At 36.0% G+C, this 18,499-nt stretch overlaps 3 protein-coding genes across 4 annotated transcripts; 1 reads left to right on the top strand and 2 right to left on the bottom strand.

Annotated features, from left to right (window-relative positions):
* Window positions 1–424: 424 nt before the first annotated feature.
* On the bottom strand, window positions 425–4,627 carry LOC137734135 (protein N-terminal asparagine amidohydrolase). Of its 2 annotated transcripts, XM_068473429.1 has the most exons (9): window positions 4,450–4,627; window positions 3,383–3,568; window positions 2,611–2,675; window positions 2,130–2,229; window positions 1,983–2,021; window positions 1,687–1,878; window positions 1,322–1,500; window positions 1,076–1,195; window positions 425–755 (listed from the first exon to the last, which is right to left on the bottom strand). In XM_068473429.1, exons 1-9 carry the CDS (start codon window positions 4,501–4,503, stop codon window positions 617–619), a joined length of 1,074 nt encoding a protein of 357 aa, XP_068329530.1. In that variant the 5' UTR covers window positions 4,504–4,627; the 3' UTR covers window positions 425–616. The 2 variants fall into 2 exon arrangements, with proteins under 2 accessions (XP_068329530.1, XP_068329531.1); XM_068473430.1 differs by lacking the exons at window positions 1,983–2,021; window positions 2,130–2,229; window positions 2,611–2,675.
* A 1,224-nt stretch (window positions 4,628–5,851) lies between these two features.
* On the top strand, window positions 5,852–11,516 carry LOC137735063 (uncharacterized). Its single transcript, XM_068474432.1, has 7 exons — window positions 5,852–6,374; window positions 7,289–7,335; window positions 7,452–7,497; window positions 8,998–9,075; window positions 9,817–9,939; window positions 10,316–10,395; window positions 11,259–11,516. The coding sequence occupies exons 1-7, from the start codon at window positions 5,913–5,915 to the stop codon at window positions 11,365–11,367; spliced, it is 945 nt and encodes a 314-aa protein (XP_068330533.1). The 5' UTR covers window positions 5,852–5,912; the 3' UTR covers window positions 11,368–11,516.
* Window positions 11,517–13,774: 2,258 nt separating this feature from the next.
* Window positions 13,775–15,878, bottom strand: LOC137735748 (homeobox-leucine zipper protein HOX11-like). Its single transcript, XM_068475189.1, has 4 exons — window positions 15,431–15,878; window positions 14,948–15,321; window positions 14,674–14,753; window positions 13,775–14,335 (listed from the first exon to the last, which is right to left on the bottom strand). The coding sequence occupies exons 1-4, from the start codon at window positions 15,720–15,722 to the stop codon at window positions 13,969–13,971; spliced, it is 1,113 nt and encodes a 370-aa protein (XP_068331290.1). The 5' UTR covers window positions 15,723–15,878; the 3' UTR covers window positions 13,775–13,968.
* Window positions 15,879–18,499: the final 2,621 nt, after the last annotated feature.

The raw sequence follows: 18,499 nt of genomic DNA, 5'->3' as shown, positions 1-18,499 counted from the left end.
GATGTTAATGTAAGTCCCCAATAAAAGCATGTCTCACATTCCATTTTCCATATGGCAACACCAACATTCCTAAGGTTGTTGCTTCTTCAGTCCCAACAAGCATTTCCTGGGACATAACCGACACAAAGCATTTCATGGAAAAGAAGATTTTGTTTTAATTCATTCTTCTCTGTTTCTTCCTCTCCCTCCCATCACCGTTCTTCATCCATCACTTTTCTCATATATATACTTCCTATATCTCAAGCAAAAATCTGAAAAAATTAACACTGAACAAAATTGTCATCAAATGGTAACTATTTAAGTTGTTTTCACTTCCAATATTTTGTTTTCATTCACTCTTCTTTATTTCTTCCCCTTCCTTCCACCACCTTTCTTACTTTTCCTCATATCTCAAGCGCAAAAAGTAAAATTAAAAACTAAAAACTAAATAGTTATCAAACAGACCCTTCAATTGCCACGTAAGTACTCAGTTAACAACAAACAATTGCTGACAAAAACAGCTAAGATTGCGACGAGTTACCAACTTACATCCTTCTTTTAAAGGCCGAGAACATGATAGTTCAAATTTGTTGCATGATCATCTAAATTTAGAGACATGGGTAAGATTGCAAAATAACTAGAACCTCCTATTCATTAATGTATCAGCACCTTGTGGCTTTCTCCAGCCACCTTCAGCAGTCCTCTCAAATATGCGTGGCTGCTTCATGGGAAAGGTTTCTCTCCAATCTGGGTGTTTAATTAGGTAGTCCCATTGCCTGCATCAAGATTACCAAATTTAGTTAAAGCAATATCCGGAAATTAACATTATTCTATGGGATGAACATCATCCTATTTCTAGGAATTGCAACGTATACAAGTCTTGACTCATAGATTATGATTACACGAGCCAGAAACAAGAAAAACTTCAATGCATCTACTTGTGATCAACTTGCTGTGCAGTTCCTGTCAATCTTTTATTCTTTCTTCTTTTATCATGGGGAAATATCCTCTTTTCTTTCTTTATATTCAAATTCTTTTTCTGCGTGTGTGTGATCACTAAGAACTTTAAGACGGGTCTACTTTCGATTGTGCATACCTTCTCATATTCTCCACAAAATCTGGGTTCTCAGCAGAAGGTGAAGTAGAACACATGAGAAGGATTTCTGAATCAGAGTAGCGTTGTAATGACAAAGCAAAATGTAACTGCTGCAGTGTCCTGCATGAATAGAAACGATATGTGAGGTCAATGTTGCTGGCATGGTTGAACACAACTTTAAGAGAAGCAGAGATATGTTGCAAAGTAATTAAAAGTTGAAGGCATAATCGATGAAGTAACTCTTACCAGCAACATGGAGCTATCTTGAAATGATCAGTTTGGGTATCATATGTTTCTAGTAACTTTCCTTTCCAACTAGTGTCCTCATATGATACAGAAACTCGAATTCTCCTGACAACTTCATCAGGGCATCTTGAGGTTTTGTCAAAGATAGCTGGGGTAATAGATCCGGTGGAAGTTCCTATCTGAAATAGTGAAAAATATCTACAATATGAAGGATTTAACAGAAGTTTCACTCACACATTACACAACATTATAAACTTCACAGGTGAGCACACAAAAAATGTGATGGTTTATCTCATTTTGAACCGACTTAAATGAACATTAGCCATACAACAAATTGATATTTAATTCATGGAGTTGAAGCTAACCATGAAACCGTTGAAGCTTGGGTACGCGTTTCCCTCGGGATCCCTTCTAGTGTTATGCCCAAGAATGCATAGAGTACGTATATGGAATTTCTCTGGTCTCTTCCTTAAAGTTTCAACAATTTTGGCACCTAAAGGGAAGGAATAACCATCCAAGTTTTCCTGACTTTCTGATCCAGTGTTGTAGTTACCATGCTGCACACAAAGTTCAATATTTTTCAGCTTGAAGTATCCTGTTTCTGAGTAGATAACTACACCTCTGGAAAATCAATAACAAAGTAGAGGATCCTGGAGCAAACATTAGTTGAAACATCTTCAAATCCACCAACTAGATGCACCTGCATTTTGTGAACATGAAATATTCCTTTATTTATGCTAGATTCTATGAGTCAATAAAAAGCATATAACCATTTAAGTCACAAAATCATTTCAGTTAGGAATAGTACATCTAACTCCATATCCGTGTTATGGTCAACAAGGAGTGACAGCATTTGGGATAAACCCGTGTCCACAATGTTTGGAGAATCCATATGAGCAACTGAGGTCCTACAGTTTGAAAACAGAATGAGAAACAACAGTACTAGAGCACCAAAAGTTTCCTAACTTTAATCGCCAAATGGAATGGTAGATGACATGAAAATGTCTTACTTGTTACGATGATAAGAGATCTAGAACCGGTCATATTTACCACTTCAATTGGAGTCCAAATTTTGGTGGAATGGTAGATGACATGAAAATGTCTTACTTGTTACAATGATAAGAGATCTAGAACCGGTCATATTTACCACTTCAATTGGAGTCCAACTTTTGGTGTTTGTTTTGTCATCTATGGCGTTTCTTGTTAAAAAAGTAGAACCAAATATGAAATTACTATTTGAAAACTGGTATGATTTAAACAATTATATCCCCAATAAATCCGTTTCTTACATTCCATTTCTAGGATTCCGGATGGCCACACCGATACAGGTTGTTGCTTCATCAGTTCCAACAAACTTTTAACGAGGAAGACCAAGAAGAAAAAAATTGAAGTTAGCAAAGGAATAATTAGTAGTACTCTTGATACTAAAACTACAATTACCATGAAAGTGATCAGTTAATAGCTAGCAACCATTTCAGAAAAACCATCAACAATACAATGACACTAACTTACATCCATCTCTTTAAGGCAGAAAATATGATAACTTTAAGAACCATCAGGATGGCCATGAATAAATCATGAGATGACTTCCATTTTGCACAAGATAATAAGGAAGACTACCATCAACCCATGTACTTTTTATTTTAGTTCACCATGCAGTCTCTATGTTATGTTGCACATTGCAACACAAGGATGCCTATATTAAAGCTGAAAAGAGTACCAGGACAGCTTTCAGCGTGCAGGACTATCAAATGCCACTTTCCTCAAATGAAGGCCTTCAACATGCATAAGGGTCTTGGCCACCATGTTTTCACTAACAGTAGTTACTACAAAGTTAATATGGACAAGATGCTAACCCTTTTCTTTGAGTTCAATAGGCCCTTGAAATATAGCATGTTAACACTAGAAGAATGGTTCAATGGTTGTACTGGCATCATATACTAATAAGTGAACTAAGTAAAGAAAGGTTAAATTGATGTCTCTCCGCTGTATATATGCAAGAAAAAGTTCATGCCACATGTTGATGAGTGTTTGCCCAAAGGAATGGAGAAAGAAACATACATCCACCAATGCTGGATCAACAGTTGCATATTCTCTCTGGAACAAATAAACCCATTTACTACGTGGCGATGTGTCCAGAACTGATTCTTCACGTACAGAGAATCTCCTCTCCGAGATAGCTTTGAACGAATTTGAGGCTTCTACCAAAGCAGGGTGTTCCAGTAGAGCAACCAGAGTATCCCATCCCTGTTCACGAGCACAAGCTTTAAGTTCTATTATAAATGTATTGCAAGGAGTGCAGAAATATTTTATGGAAAATGTAAAGTAGAGGAATTTGAGCGAGCAAATTATCCGTCAGAAGACAATTCCAGATTCTGTTTCTCAAAAAATGTAGTTATTTGAAGTTTCGGTATACTTTATTATTGTATGTATAAATAATGTATGTAAATCTAATAAACATAAACTTCATTAGTACTCATCTTGCAGATTAAGGTGTTGCAACAAATAAACTAGAATTTTTTATTTTAAAATTTGTTTCATAAGTAAGGGCATCAGAAACTTAGAGCATTGTGGAATTTGATAAAAAGATTGTATATTGATTTTGTGATTTACAATTACAAGGATACATGTACATATACATGAAGGAAAGCAGGAGAGTCAACAACTCCCCAATCCCCATACATAAAAACTCATAACTTACAACGGCTATGATTGATTAACAACCATGATTGAAGACAACGAGGTGAGGTGGTAACTGCAAACCGCATCAGCTGGGTAAGGTGGTAACTAGAACCGCATCAGCTAGGTAAGGTAGTAACTACAACCCATACCGTAAGCATCCAATAAGCATCAAATTTAGCTTTATAATTTGTTTTGTTTCTACAAAGAAAAGCTTTTGACAACAATCGCAGATGAAATGCTGGACACAAATTTGGAATATCTACTTTTTACAAATTTAAAAATTTCCGTTATTATCGCCTCAAGTAAGGCAAACAGTTGGGCAACTTTATTGTTTCTACTTTACTCTTTCCCACCACATTTTTTCTCATCAACCAAACACATATATACCTATATACCTATGTATCTATCTATAGAGAGAGAGAGAGAGAGAGAGAGAGAGAGAGTACCTGAGGCGATGCAGAAGAGTCTGTAGAAAAGGGAAGCCCATCAACAAAGATCATGATTTCACACAAACACACACAGAGAGACTCAGAGACGGAGAGAGTTGCTGATGGACAAAGTTGGGAGTCTGACGACGATGACGACCAAGACTCGAATCAGTGAGAAGGATCGCTCGAAACTTTGATCTCTCTCTTTTTTTATTTTATATATATTTTGGTAGTGAGTGGGGTGCGTGTGGACTTGAAAGTTGCCAGTAGTCGGCTGACTTGGGCTCAAACTCATACCCGGCCTATGGTTTAACTGTGTGGGCCAATGCTCTCGAGTTCTAGATTTAAAACAAACGATTTTGTATTTGATACATGCATTATTAATATGGGAGAAAGGAGCAAGATTTTAAACTTGAACTTGGCATCGTTAAACCCTAAACCCTACTTCAATAAAAAATATATTTGTTATAGCCAAGCCAACAATGGCAGCAAAACTAGAAAATGTTCATCAATATTGCTTGTAAAAATAAAAGATATGGTCTTAAATATGATACAAAGAACACAAGTGAAGGTTTTTACATGAATTTGATGGTTCACACCCTCATTCCTACAACTTACATAAAAAAATTTCACACCCTCTTCACCTGACAATGAGTCTTGCTTCGACAACTCGTGTGGAGCGAGCGAGCGGGCTGGCCGAAGAGCATCTTCCTAAGTAGGAAGGACAACAAATAAAAAATAAGATTGAACATCAAATTTTTGGTTAATCAGGTGTTTAGTTGCATTTAAGATTTTGTTGTCCTCCAAAACATTATAAAAAAAGCAAATAAAGTTTTACTGCAGTGGAAAAAGAAATAATGCTTATGTACTATAATGTGGTTTGATCTCTATTGATTTTTTCCTTTAACAACTAACTATTTAGACAAACTAATGCTATCGGTTGTCAAAACATCGTAAAAAACATGGAAACCCTACTAAAAATAGAGAGAAAATAAAAAGGAAGTTTGTATTTACTTAAAGATTAGATAAAAGGATGTTTGAGAAGTGTGAAGATGTTGAAAACTTTGATGAATTAATGAATGCCCGCACAGTAATGTGGACTTAGAAAATGAATGAGGATTGTATTTTCAAAAAGTACGTGCTCTAAATTTCAATATGTAATTAATACGTTTGTTTAGAGTTGCTCTATTACTATCAAAACATACTGAGAGGAAGAAAAGATCAATAATATAAGTATCTATCCCTCCCTCTTTTATTTGTCATCCCCTTGTGTTATTGTTACAATGTGATATTTTACACCTACTTTACTTCTGTAACTAGTAAAAGTTATTTCTCTCACTTTTATCTATTTATAACCGAAGAGTTATTATATACAAATTGTGTGTATAAAGCGGTGGGGATCTTTCTTTAACATTCAAAAATTAAAAACCAAAGCGTACCAAAATTCCCAAATTTCCCCGCCACTGCCCGCAGACACCACCATGGCCATAGATCCCAGCCACACCACCGCTTCAGCCGCCGCCGTCACGGCCACGGCCGGAGCTGCCGCTCCCAACACACCCACGACGAGGCCCGTAAGACCCGCCGTATCATCTCCTTTTCCTCCTAATCTTTACGCAGCCCAATCCCTCCAAATTCGGACCCAATCGCCATCATCTTCACCATTAGCATCAGCAGCTGCTAATCATCAGGGGGTTCTGTACCCACTGGCTTCCTCAGGCCGAGGCTTCATTCCCCGGCCCATTCGCCCCGCCGCCGCTGCCGGAGGTGAACCCCCAGTCACTGTGGCCAACGCAGGAGCTTCGTACCCATCTCGGCCCCTTCTGAATTTCCCTTCGCAGCAGCCTATTTCTGTGCATTTGATGAGATCCAACTACAGCTTAGCACCTTCTCCTCTTCCTCCTCCTATTAGGGGCCTTCCCCTTTCTTCTGCTGCTCCTGAGGTCTCGACTTTTCTCCTATTTTTCGTTGGTTTAATTGATCTTTCAATGGTGTGCTTTTGATTCTACATTTTTGACATAGGTATTTATTCGTAGGGCGAACTACACACAAACACACAGTAAAGTTTTGCTGTTTGGTAGTATTCTTTGACTCAAAGAAGCCCTTTTTTTTCTTTGCGTAACATCTTGAAAACTTGTATTGGGGTGAATTTATTAGGGAAAATAAGAAAGGTTATTTAGAATAAGCAAAAAGATGGGTACAAAGTTCTTCTTTTTCTACCTATGTATATTTCAGTCCATAAGGGAAAATATGCTTTATCAGAAGCTTTGATTTTTGGCACTTTGAAGTATGTATTGTACATGGATTGGCGGTGTTTCCGACTTGTAATCAGAATAAAGAAGTGTTGGTGGTAACGTAGACTTTATTTTTACTTTTGCAAATGCTTGCCCATGGTCAATAAAAAAACTCCTCAGCGAGCAGGCTTATATGAGTCTTGTCTTAAAAGAATGTTCTACATCTTGAACAGGTCAAGTTAGGCATTCATCTTGCTTATGTTTCATTCTCTTCTGAATAATACTAGGTTCAATATTGTCGATGACAAGAGAAATTAATGCAGTTAATATCTCTAGTATTTGGTAGGCAATATGAGTTTTGAGCAAACTGGCCAGTCAGAATGGGTAAACTAGACAATGGATTTAGTTTTGACATGAATATTATGCCAATCGAAACGTAGTAACTTTTTGGCCATTGAAAATTCTATGCAAAACCGAATACAGGTTTTTTTATTTTATTTTTTGCAATTCTTATTATTATTTTCTGTGGCTTTATTGTTATTTTGTTTGCATAAAAGGTTTTGCTTGTTGAGTCTGAATGCAAGATTTGGAGATTTATTCAGTATGTCTTCTTCCTGGTTTAGGTTGCTCCATCTTCAGTTCCTGACAGCAATGGTTTTAAAGACATGAGGTAATGTTGGATATAATGCCTCGACATTTGTTTCTTTTAATATTTTTTGCAATAAGACTATTTTGTTTTTTCAAGTTTTGGACTGATGTAACTTGTTCTTGATGTGCTTTCTGCAGGGATAAAAACAAAGATGATAACTTAGCTGTCATTAGAGGTCGAAAAGTAAGAAAACACTTTGCTTTCCGATTGGCTCTGCATCTATAGATGCATTATAATATCTTGCTATTATGACTTTCGTTATATCCATTAATTTGCTCTAGTCGATGTCAAAGATCCCTTGGTGTGGGGGTCGTGTACTTAAATCATTGTCTAATTTATTTGGATATGTTGCATGGTTTATAACATCCATTTACAGCACTTAATTTCACTTCTATTTTAGGTCCCTTGATCATTTGATAGGTTCACTCTAGTAAGAGGAGCGGATGGCTAAAAATGGAACATAATTAGTGGCAGAAATGGCTACCTCATTCTATATTGAATACATGCTTTTCAATATTTTTTTAGTAGTTGGTTGAAGGCTTTGTTCTTCAAGTTTATGGTGGAATTGAATATGATAGAATGTCAGAAACAGTCTCTACTGTCATTTACTTTGTTATTCAGCCCTCTATTATTATGATTTCTTTGTTTCTATGTCTTTCAGTTTTTATTCTCAGTTTTTTAGGTAAAGGGCATTGTGGTTGTGAATCAGCAGCTGTGCTCGGTGTGTTACGTACATCACCCATATAAAACACATATCATGAATTATTTGTAATGAGAGATGACCTTAGGTGTTGTGAAGATAATTTTCCCTCGTTTATAGGAGGGATTGGAATGAGTTGATGATTAACCTTACGGTATTTAGTGATTGTGTGGATATTTTGTTTGCTTTGAGGGAAAAATGTCATTCGATGTTTCTCTTTCGTTTAAGTTTATATGAATGATTGATGGAGTGGATCTGTCTGATATATTTTCTTTCTTTCTTTCATCAGTTAAATTCCTTCCTCCCTTTCCTTCACGTCAGGGAAGTTGTTTAATCATCCTTTCTGATGGTAGCATACCTGGAGTATTTCTTGATATTCATATCTACAAAATAGGATGGCAGTGTAGAATGAGCACAATAACGTGCAGGCATCTATTTAAGATTCATCTAAGGGTTGAGAGTGCCATTCTACAAACCCATATCATGTGTGCCTCTGCATTCATCACATCTCTACATACTTTATGCCTAGACAAAGGATAACCTTTTAGACACATGAATGTTCCATTTGTGAAAATGTAATAATCTGCTCCTGTTGTTGGGCACAGTTGACTCAGATGGATGTCTGTTGAAGGACACAATTTAGTTAGAAACTGCAACCCATCATTTTGATATTTACTTCCTCCCATGGACACCCTACAATGTAGTCCAACCCATCGCCATCAACCATATAGCTAAATTTTCAAATACATATAGTACTTATGCTGCAGTTAATCCGATACTAATGGCAGCAGAAACAGTAGAGAAATTTAAAAAAAAAAAAACCGCAAGTACAACCTGGATTTTATCTTTTCTGAGATGAATGAATCGATCCTTCATCAAAACCTTCTGGATGTATGTAGGATAACCAGGATGCAAATTATAAGTTGTCTTTAGTTCACATACTTTTTTTTTGGCGTCAATTATTTGGAATTATTTTTATGCAGGTCAGGGTGACAGATGGAGCTTCTCTATACGTGCACTGTCGGTCATGGTTGAGGAACGGTTTTCCTGAAGAAATTCAGGTTGGCGTCATATCATAGGTTGAGATCTTGTTTTGTGTAGTGTTTGATACTTTGCTTTTATCCTATAAGAATCTAGTACTCGATCTTTTTGCAAGCCTAATTTGTACTCAAGTTGTTTGAAAAGCCTAGATCCACATGTGCCTTCATGTAACATTTGTTAATAATTCAAGAGTGCTGACACCCATCCCCTGAAATATCGGGTTGGAATGTGTCCAGTCTAACTCTGTGCTAATGCCTCCCGAGTGAATTATCTGGTCATATGAAACAGTGGATATATGATACCACATCTTGTTACTACCTTTACCAGCTAGTTCATCTAGACAATTAATGTCTTAACACATTCATTAGGATAAATCCTACTATAATATTAGTAGTCTCACATCAGTACCATGAAAATGGTCCTCTTACAATAGAAAAAGATTATGGACTATAATGTCGCCAGCTATTGTGCCCCGGGGAAAAATTTAGATACAACTTGTTGACATCACTATTGTTTATAATTAGACCAAACAAGATAGGAAACTGAAAGCCCATATGCGTACCTGAATTTTCTAGGTTTTTTTGGCCAAACAAAAGGAGTCATCAGTATACTGCACAGATGTATTGTTTTCCTTAGCAGTTCAAACTGCACATTAATGTGGGAATGTACTAATTTGATTTTTGATGCAGTACTGTTGTTACCTATTTCATTTATAATGATTTTGCCCTGATGATCTTGGAAATTTTTTACTCTGCTGGCAGCCACAATATGGTGATGCTGTAAGGTCTCTTCCTAAACCTTCACCAATACCTATGGCAAGTGCTACTCTTCCAAAGAAGGAGGGGGGTGAAGCAGAAGAAAAGGGAGATGATAACAAGGACGAGGTTGGGTTTTTATGATAACCACTATATTTGGCAGCAGTAATCATTATTTTGAATTGTTATAAATGGAAACAAAAAGTTGAGATATATGACTTCAAGAGTTTGTTTGTCAAATTGGAGGATCATAGGTTCTTCACTTGCCCCCAACCTCTAGCCGGTCTTTAGGTTTTCATTTTGGTTTTTCAGAAAAAAAAAAAAAAAAAAAAAAATTGAATCTGCTTGTAGTTTTTACCTTTAAACAAGTAAGTTTTAAGTTTAGAGGGCACATAAATTAAAAAGTGAGGCTTCTATGTTTTCGAATCTGTCCATTCCTATATCTAACGATTAGATGTATAGTGCTTATTAAAAATGTACTTAGTTTCATTGTTCTCGCTTCCAGGCTGAGGAACACATTGAGCGTTTATCAACACATGATCTGTTAAAAAGACATGTCAAACGCGCCAGAAAGGTTCGAGCACGGTAAGTTTTTCACAATCTGGTCCTTACACACAGTGAGTCGACTTTCCTTTGTCACAGATAATCATTTTAAGCCTTGAAAGCTGATTTACAAACCTTAAATTTCCACCTTAGTTGAAGTTAATGGGTTTAATTGAATATCATATATGAATTATAATTACCATTTGCAAGATTAAGTTAGGGTATATTTGCGGTTGATTTATCTCATCCATTTTATTTTTCTGTTGAAGCTTTGATTGTGAAAAATACCTCGAAAGAGAAGTGGATTTCGGTTGCCACTAAACTGAATCAATGGGCGTCTAGGTTTGCCTTTTGAAGTCCAAAGCTGGAGGAAAAATGGACCTCTTAATTTAAGATATTAAATTGCCCCAAAAAAAATGAAAAATAAAAGAAATAGAAGAAAGACATTTTAGGTTTTAGCATGTGCCTGCAAGTTCTCACTCTATATCCCACATGCACCCAATTTGGTTTGTTAAGTTTCTGAGTATTAATTATACTTTATTGATGACGCATGCTGCCTTAATCAACCATTCATGAAAGAAGGTACCAATTCACCATTAACCCAATGTCCTTAGGGTTAGCTCAAGTGGTGTGGGAGGGTGGGAAAATGGATTAGGATTAGGATTAGGCCAGGTCAAGAGTTCGATTCCCTCCGTTGTAACAAAAAACAAAAACAAGGGGCTAACAGCCTTATATCTTATACTGATAAAACTATATATTTTCTAACAGCGTTATCGCTCTCTAGGTAAAGATAAGTCATACACTATAAATGGGATGTTCTGTTTTCCAAAAAGCTTTGGCATTACGCTTTCTGCAGATAAAGCATACTGCAGAGGTTGACTAGCTATTTGGTGTTTATTTTGTAGATTAAGAGAAGAACGCTTACAGCGAATTGCAAGGTACAAGTCTAGGCTTGCGCTTCTCCTTCCTCCCTTGGTAGAACAGTTCAGAAATGATCTAGCTTCAGGAAACTGACCCATATGTTGCTCTATCGGACCTAATTAACATTGAGCACAATGGACTTTCATACCAAATCAGTTTTTTTTTGGAATGATGAAAAATGTGTACGGTATTCAAGCAAGTTTTCTGTACAAATTGTACTTTGCTGTAACAGTCAACATCATTGGTGGTATGTTACGTGGGCATGGTAGATGATAGGAAAAAATTGTGGGAACTGAGTGAGCTACAATTTTTTGTTTTTCCGTGCGTTTGAGTGTAAGTTGAGCGTTGTGAGTTGTTACGACACCAAAAGGTTTGAGTTGTATTGTAATAATTCTTTCTCTGGTCATTTTTCGTTTATTTTCTTTAACAGATGAGCTTTTAGACATGCAGCTGCAAGCAAGGGAAGTCGTCATATTTTTTCAAGGCCTCGTTCCATATTTTGAAGGAAAATTTGGAAAAGTAGCCAAAAGTTGGCCCCTCTCGAATATAAGCTAACATTTTTAAGCTCTCAAAATTCTAAACCCAAAGTTGGTGTGAAAATATTACCCTGCCTTTAATGACCAAAAATTAAAAAGCTATTCTGTTATCAATCCGGATCGAGGTCACAAAAAGTAGAAAGAGAAATAACCAAGTTTTATTACAAAATTTACATACAAAAAGCAACTTTCGGAAGCCATCGTTTATGCCTAAATATGTGGCTTTCAGTCTTCTACGAACAAACCGCAAACAATTGTCAATAATCTCCACGGGATTCACCTTTACACATATTCAAGCACAAAGTATTTGAGTTATGTTCAAAAGAGGCTCAAACTTAACAGGTCAAACCGCTTTAGTTAATATATCAACTGGATTATATTTCGTACACCAATCTTTTCTATGGACGGTGCCATGTATAAAATAAAACCACGCATCGATATGCTTTTGCCCTCGAATAATAAACTAGATATTTGGACAAGGGAATAATACTCTGACTACCGCAATTAGCTTCTGAGAGTCAAAATGCTATCCTTGTGTCCAACTATTAAATTATTTTTTTCACATCAAAATGTTATTCCCCTAGTAGTGTAATATTGTCACATCAACTTTTGGTTAACTTTTTCAATATTCATATTTCATACATGGTTCAAATTTGGGTTATCTTTCTAATCTTCCTTAAAAATAGAATTATTGGACGTCTTCTCATGAGACCTGAAGAATCTTATAAAGGAATTATGAAAGGAAAATGATAACCACGTCTTCATTTTTTTCTTCTTACACATCATTGTTTAATCTTATCTATTGTTTTTGTTTAGTTTTGTCATAATAGAGAGATGTGGGGAAGATAAAGATGATACGTGGTTATCGTTTGTCTATTAAGAGTTTAAATGAGGAAAAAATGGGGAGAGGAATCCGAAGAAACTAAAATTAGAAACTGGTCTTTAAATTGGTTGAAACTTGGAAAGGTGTAGGACTAAGAATTTGCTACACCACATATAAAATAAAATAGTAGGATGTTGTTCTTATCCATATCTTTTGAAATGTCAAAAAGGTTGTGGTAGGTATCTTAATCACTAATTTTCCAATCACAAAACATAGAATAAACTTCTGTTTTGTTTTACGCGCGTAAATTTCTTATAAGCTTTGTGAAATAAATTAGTGAAGACTGAAAAGAATAGGTGATTAATTCCCGTTATTTGCCAATAAGGACGTCGGAGATGGGTCCATGGTCGGTCTCATATTTTTATACTTTAAACTTGCATGATTATGCATACTTCCAATAGGAATCTCACATGGTATTGTTGTTTCATGCATGTCACCTGCATGTGTGATGTGCATTGGACAAGGAGAGCCAACGCATGCATGCATTCATAAACCAATATTTCTATCCAATCACTGATTCACACTTGTTTTCTGGTCTCCAATGATCACCCTGCATCAGCATGCATGCTGCACGATCCATTTCTATTTTGCTTCATTCAAAAGCCAAGGATGAATTAGAGTACGATATGATATGATTATATTAAAATTTAAACCCTAAACCCTAAGTCATATTGTCTTCTGATTCTTGTCCCTTCTCCCCACAACGACAGCTTTGCTTTTTTAGGCTGGGAACACTCCCATCTCCATCTCCCAGCTACTACTAGTTTCCAATTTCCATCAAGTTGTAATATGCATGCCTCTGCTATGATATACGATGTTAATTGATGCAACACCGCCCTCTAGAATTTTCAATTTCATGAAATGAAATCATCAAATCCCAAAAGATAACCTTTCAAAGCATGCATGCTTGACAAATCAAAATCCAACAACTCTTGTTTATTATATAATACACACCCGGACTTTTTCTTAATTTCTTGAATTTCTTAACTATGTTTCCTTCTTAATTCTATTTCTCTATCAATAGAAAAGTGGAAAACAAATAAACTGTTGGGGCTTCAGAAAGGGGAAAAGAGGGAGAAAATAAAGGAAAAAAAGAAACCCAATTCTATAAATCACATGAAGGCATAACCTGAATGAAACAGAACAAACCCCCAGAAAGAAAACTATGAACCGTTTACATTCCTAATGCTTATTTTTTCTTTCTATACGTATATATGTAATGTACATGCCCACCAAACAAATGTAATCCTATTTGGAAGGAAGCTTTGGTAGTATTCATGAAGCTGCGGAAGAGGGGTGGGATTTGGGTTGAAAAAATGGATAGAAGCTGGGTCTTTTGAGAGGGAATTTAGCTGCTTGGACTTTTGTAGGACTAGTTGACTCAACTTTATTATTATTATTGTTATTAGTATTGTTGGTGGTTTTGCTGGCGGGGTTGGCGGTGGTGGCTGTGCGCTCGCAGGAAGGACACATGGTGAGGGTGGTGGCTGGTGATTGCATGGAGAATGGGTTTGAGTGATGAGTAGCCTTCAAAGCCCTCAACTCTTGTAGCTCTTTGTTTAGCCTTCTGTTCTCTTCCGTCAGTGTCTCACAACATCTCTTCAGGAACTCACAGTCAACCTCCGTTTGCTTCAACTTTGTCCTGCATTCAATTAATTCACATCATCACATCATCCATTATTCGAGTCCCAATATTTTGCGTAAACTAATTGTCTTTGTCGAAAAGATCAAAATTAAAGAAGATAAACTCTTAGTCTCTTATGCTATTACTAAGAGTTAACAAGAACTCCCTTTTAGGTAAACTCTTAGTCACTCTAAAAAGGTCATCGTGCACTTGTATAAATTTATTTTGTTTGTGTTTTCATAAAGCTGAACTGCAAAAAGAAGTGTCAACAAGAACTCCCTTTTAGGTAATACGATTTCTACGTTCATATACAAAGACAGATGCAGATGATATAGCTAGATTAGATGTATAGATACCTTGCTCTTTTATTCTGAAACCAAACTTCAACTTGTCTTGGACGAAGACTAAGCTGTTTCGCCAGTGCCAGCTTTTGCTTCTGCACCATTAATTAATATCATAAATAAATTAGATCTCTATATTTATGTGTAATTAATATGTTACTAGCGAAAATATACCTAGCTTATATATGGTCCGCATTCATGGAGCGAGACAAAGACAAAGAGTCCAATAAGAGAACATTTTCATGTGTTTTGTGTCCTTAATTATATATAATTAAAACTTTACACTTACAGGATCGAGAGTATGGTGTTCTTTGAAACTTTCTTCAAGAAAAGCAGATTGTTCCTTGGAGAGCCTGAGCTTCTTTCTAGAGGTGCTAGTGTTACCATTGATAATGTCGTCCTCCTCCTCATCGCTGCCCACCCTGGAATTAGATGCCCTTTCTCCCTCATCATCTCCTGCTTCTGCAGAGTGAGCCTTCCTATTGTAGTTGTAGACGTTGTGGTAATTATTATTCAGATCATCACCTGCACTGCCCTTGCTGTGATTATTACTGCCGATATCCATGATCTGAAACGACGACGAACCACTGTTCGTGTGCGTTGACGACGCAGCAGCCACCACTTCCTCAACTCTGTTGATCACGTTCATGGACAGCACACCAGCTATTTATGCCATTAATTAATACCCAGAAACATAATTGATTAAACCCTAAATAAAAAAAGATAAATTAATTAAAATTGTAATTAATGAATTTAATAAACTCCATCTCACCGTTTTGAATCCGATTACAAGGAGAAGTAGGCCAAAGGAGAAGATCAAGTTGAAGTGGTACACGATCATCTACATGAATATGATCACCATCATCATCATCTTGTTTTTTATCTGCTGCAGCTGCTTCATGTCTTGGAGGAGGATGAGGAGTACTAGTAGTACCAGCAGCACAGCTTGGACCGATTGATAAGCTCATGCAAAACTCTGTCGTTTTGGTGGTGGTGGTGGTGGTGTTCTGATCTGATCGCTCTGCAGGTTCCTCATGACCTCCTAAGCTCAAACAAAGCTCCATAATCTTCCAGAAAATTGAAGCTCTAGTCTCTTGAAAAAAGATTCTGTTTTTATATGCAACCGCAGACTCAACCAAACACTACTCTTTCTTTCTTCAATTTCTCCCTTTTTGTGATTTATTAATCAATTTATGATTTTTTCTTTATTGTATAATAATAATTGAGGTTGTTTGTGGGAACCAGTTTGACCGACAAACCTTACTACTCAGTTTGGTTGACAAACACACGTGAAAGGAAGAAGGAAGAAACACAAGAGACTTCATTTCAAGATTTTGCAATCTTCCTCGATCGACCTCAATCCTCATTCTTCACTCAGTCGCTTAGCAGGTGACTTGGTGCCTTACAACATTTTCAAGGGACTAGGAAATTTGTTGAGGCAAATATGTACATTTATTTTGGAGTGTACTTTTGATGTGGTATTTGACCTAATTTATTTGCTTAGTGGTCTACAAAATGTGGTGTCTCAAGCATGTTCTTTTCAACGAACAAGGCAAAATAGATAAACTGGATCAATAGTTGATTTTTGAATTAAAATAGTCTTTAGAAGTCACGGATTCCGATGGACTGTGATTGCTTTTTTACTATATTATTGTCATAGCAAATCTAGTCTCGTCTCTTAAGATTTTGACAGATTTCATTTTTCTTACTTCTGACGATATACTTCACCGCCTTGTATGTATAACTATGTCACCACCACCATGTCGCCACCATTTGAAATCGTTATATATATATATACACACACACACACATCACTGAGCAACCAGTGGCAGACCCATAGAGGGACTTGGGAGGTCCCAGGACCCCTTGGCAACCTTGAATCGTTGTTTGAAATTTTCTAGGGACCCCTCGCACTCAAGGAGGAAGGCCTGTGTGTGCAAGTTGTAGTGGGTGAGCAGCGGTGTCTTCGGAGAAGACGGCCGCGTGAAAAAGTTTTCTTTTTAAAGGCTTGGCCCAAAACGCTCTTTTTGGCCAACTATTTTAATTTTTTTTAATTAAAACAATATACAAATCGTTTTCGTTAGTGTATATTTTGTTTTAAATTCCCAGCTAGCATGTCCCCCAAGTCCCACTCTTCCCCATCCCTTCCCCCATCCCATTGTCCTGATTTTCACAAATTCACCCAATCCCCAATTCCCTAATTTTCAAAACCCTAAAATTCTAAATCCTAACTTTACTCCAATATCATACCTCAATTTGTTTCAAAGCTCCACACCATCACCATTTGGTTCAAAATTCATGCAAGTTTTTGGTATTCTAATCTAATCTCAATTAAATTATATTAGATACTGATGGAGGTTTATAGTCAATGATTTGATATGATTATTGATATGTTTTATGTTTGTATACTCATGTGATTATTGAAATTTAGATGGAATTTTTGTTTATTGGTTAATTGGTTTATGTTTTGTGTTTTTTATCAATTGTGTAATGTAGAAATAAGAAACATGGAAAGATTTTTCACCAAAGCCAATAGCACCCTCTATTTGTTCGGATAATTTAAGTTCAAGACAAAATGAGTGTTACATTGATTTGAATAAATCTTAAAAGAGACCCGAGAATAAAACTTCAATGTTATTTTTGCCTATTAATTTTTTGACCTTTATTATTGGGATTCTTTGAATTTAAAATCTTGAAACCGTCACTGTGAGCAACTATCAAAACCAATAAAGCCATTAAACCACGCTCTAATAGTTAGAACTTCTAATCAAAAGTAAACCCTAATTAATTAATATCAGTTCGTATCCACAAAAGAACTCATCATGAATAGGTTCGTGCTTCGATATTCTCTTCTCTCGATTCCTTACAATTCGTGCTCTCAATAGGCGAGCATATATTGGACACGTTAACCTGAAAAGAGAGGCCAAAGCCGTGCATGTGTGTTGGTAACCACTCTCCTATCATCGAGTTGGTTACAACCAGTTTTGTAAGAGGTTTTAACCACCTCTTAATTCAAAATAAGTTCATTTAATTTTCCTCTGTAATATTTAATGAGAATTAAATATATTTAATATCTGTCCAATTACTTACATATCAAAACACATATACACTCGCCTCCAAAAAAAAAAAAAAAAAAAACACATATACACTAAATATAGAGAGCAAAACTCTTACACCATTACCTTACCATCACCATCACATCACCCCTACCGCTATCACTGGCACCATTATCTTAAATTTGGTCAACCTAAGATTTGAGGGTATAAAAATCAGCAAATGGAAACTAAATTGTGGTTTTGTATGGCATTGTTTGTTTGGTGTCTTATAATTCTATTTTTTATTAGAAGTTTTTTGTTTGTGAATATTGCTCGTAATTATATAGAGCTCATGATGGTAAATCTTTGAATGATCATGTAATGCAATTGATTATCAAAATCAAAACGCATTCCAAAAGACAAAGTTGCATTTTAAAGCTTCTAAATGTGCAATCATAAGATATCCCTCATGCACATCACGTAATTTAAGCAAAGTGATTGGAAAGATTAGCAAAATAATGATATTGCAGAGCACTCGTCCTAAATGTTTGATTTCGGATGTAATTAGGGTGAAAACATTCATGATCACGATAACCTGCTAGCAATCCGATGTGCTCACTCTTCTTCAATTAAAAGCTCGCCTTTTATTTTTTGTTTGATTCAATTTAGAAATGAGAAATTAGGTTCTCATCTCTTATTTTGCTACTCCATTGATTAAAGTCTTATTCTTTTTCAAATTTTTATCAAGGTTCTTGAGTATTAATAACATCATTAATTATTTTAATAATAAAATATTTTTTTTTATT

Source organism: Pyrus communis, chromosome 5, assembly GCF_963583255.1.
Source record: "Pyrus communis chromosome 5, drPyrComm1.1, whole genome shotgun sequence".
Lineage (NCBI taxonomy): Eukaryota > Viridiplantae > Streptophyta > Magnoliopsida > Rosales > Rosaceae > Pyrus > Pyrus communis.
This window is presented reverse-complemented; position numbering and strand designations above follow the sequence as displayed.

Excerpts from the sequence above, each read along its gene's own strand:
- LOC137735748 (XM_068475189.1), bottom strand. The coding sequence starts at position 15,722 with ATGGAGCTTTGTTTGAGCTTAGGAGGTCATGAGGAACCTGCAGAGCGA. Across the intron at positions 15,322-15,430 it reads TTGTAATCGGATTCAAAACG|CTGGTGTGCTGTCCATGAAC; the intron begins GTGAGATGGAGT and ends TGGCATAAATAG. Across the intron at positions 14,754-14,947 it reads AACACCATACTCTCGATCCT|AAGCAAAAGCTGGCACTGGC; the intron begins GTAAGTGTAAAG and ends TTAATGGTGCAG.
- LOC137735063 (XM_068474432.1), top strand. The coding sequence starts at position 5,913 with ATGGCCATAGATCCCAGCCACACCACCGCTTCAGCCGCCGCCGTCACG. Across the intron at positions 6,375-7,288 it reads TTTCTTCTGCTGCTCCTGAG|GTTGCTCCATCTTCAGTTCC; the intron begins GTCTCGACTTTT and ends TTCCTGGTTTAG. Across the intron at positions 7,498-8,997 it reads CTGTCATTAGAGGTCGAAAA|GTCAGGGTGACAGATGGAGC; the intron begins GTAAGAAAACAC and ends ATTTTTATGCAG.
- LOC137734135 (XM_068473429.1), bottom strand. The coding sequence starts at position 4,503 with ATGATCTTTGTTGATGGGCTTCCCTTTTCTACAGACTCTTCTGCATCG. Across the intron at positions 1,501-1,686 it reads CAAGCTTCAACGGTTTCATG|ATAGGAACTTCCACCGGATC; the intron begins GTTAGCTTCAAC and ends TCACTATTTCAG. Across the intron at positions 1,196-1,321 it reads AAGATAGCTCCATGTTGCTG|GACACTGCAGCAGTTACATT; the intron begins GTAAGAGTTACT and ends CTATTCATGCAG.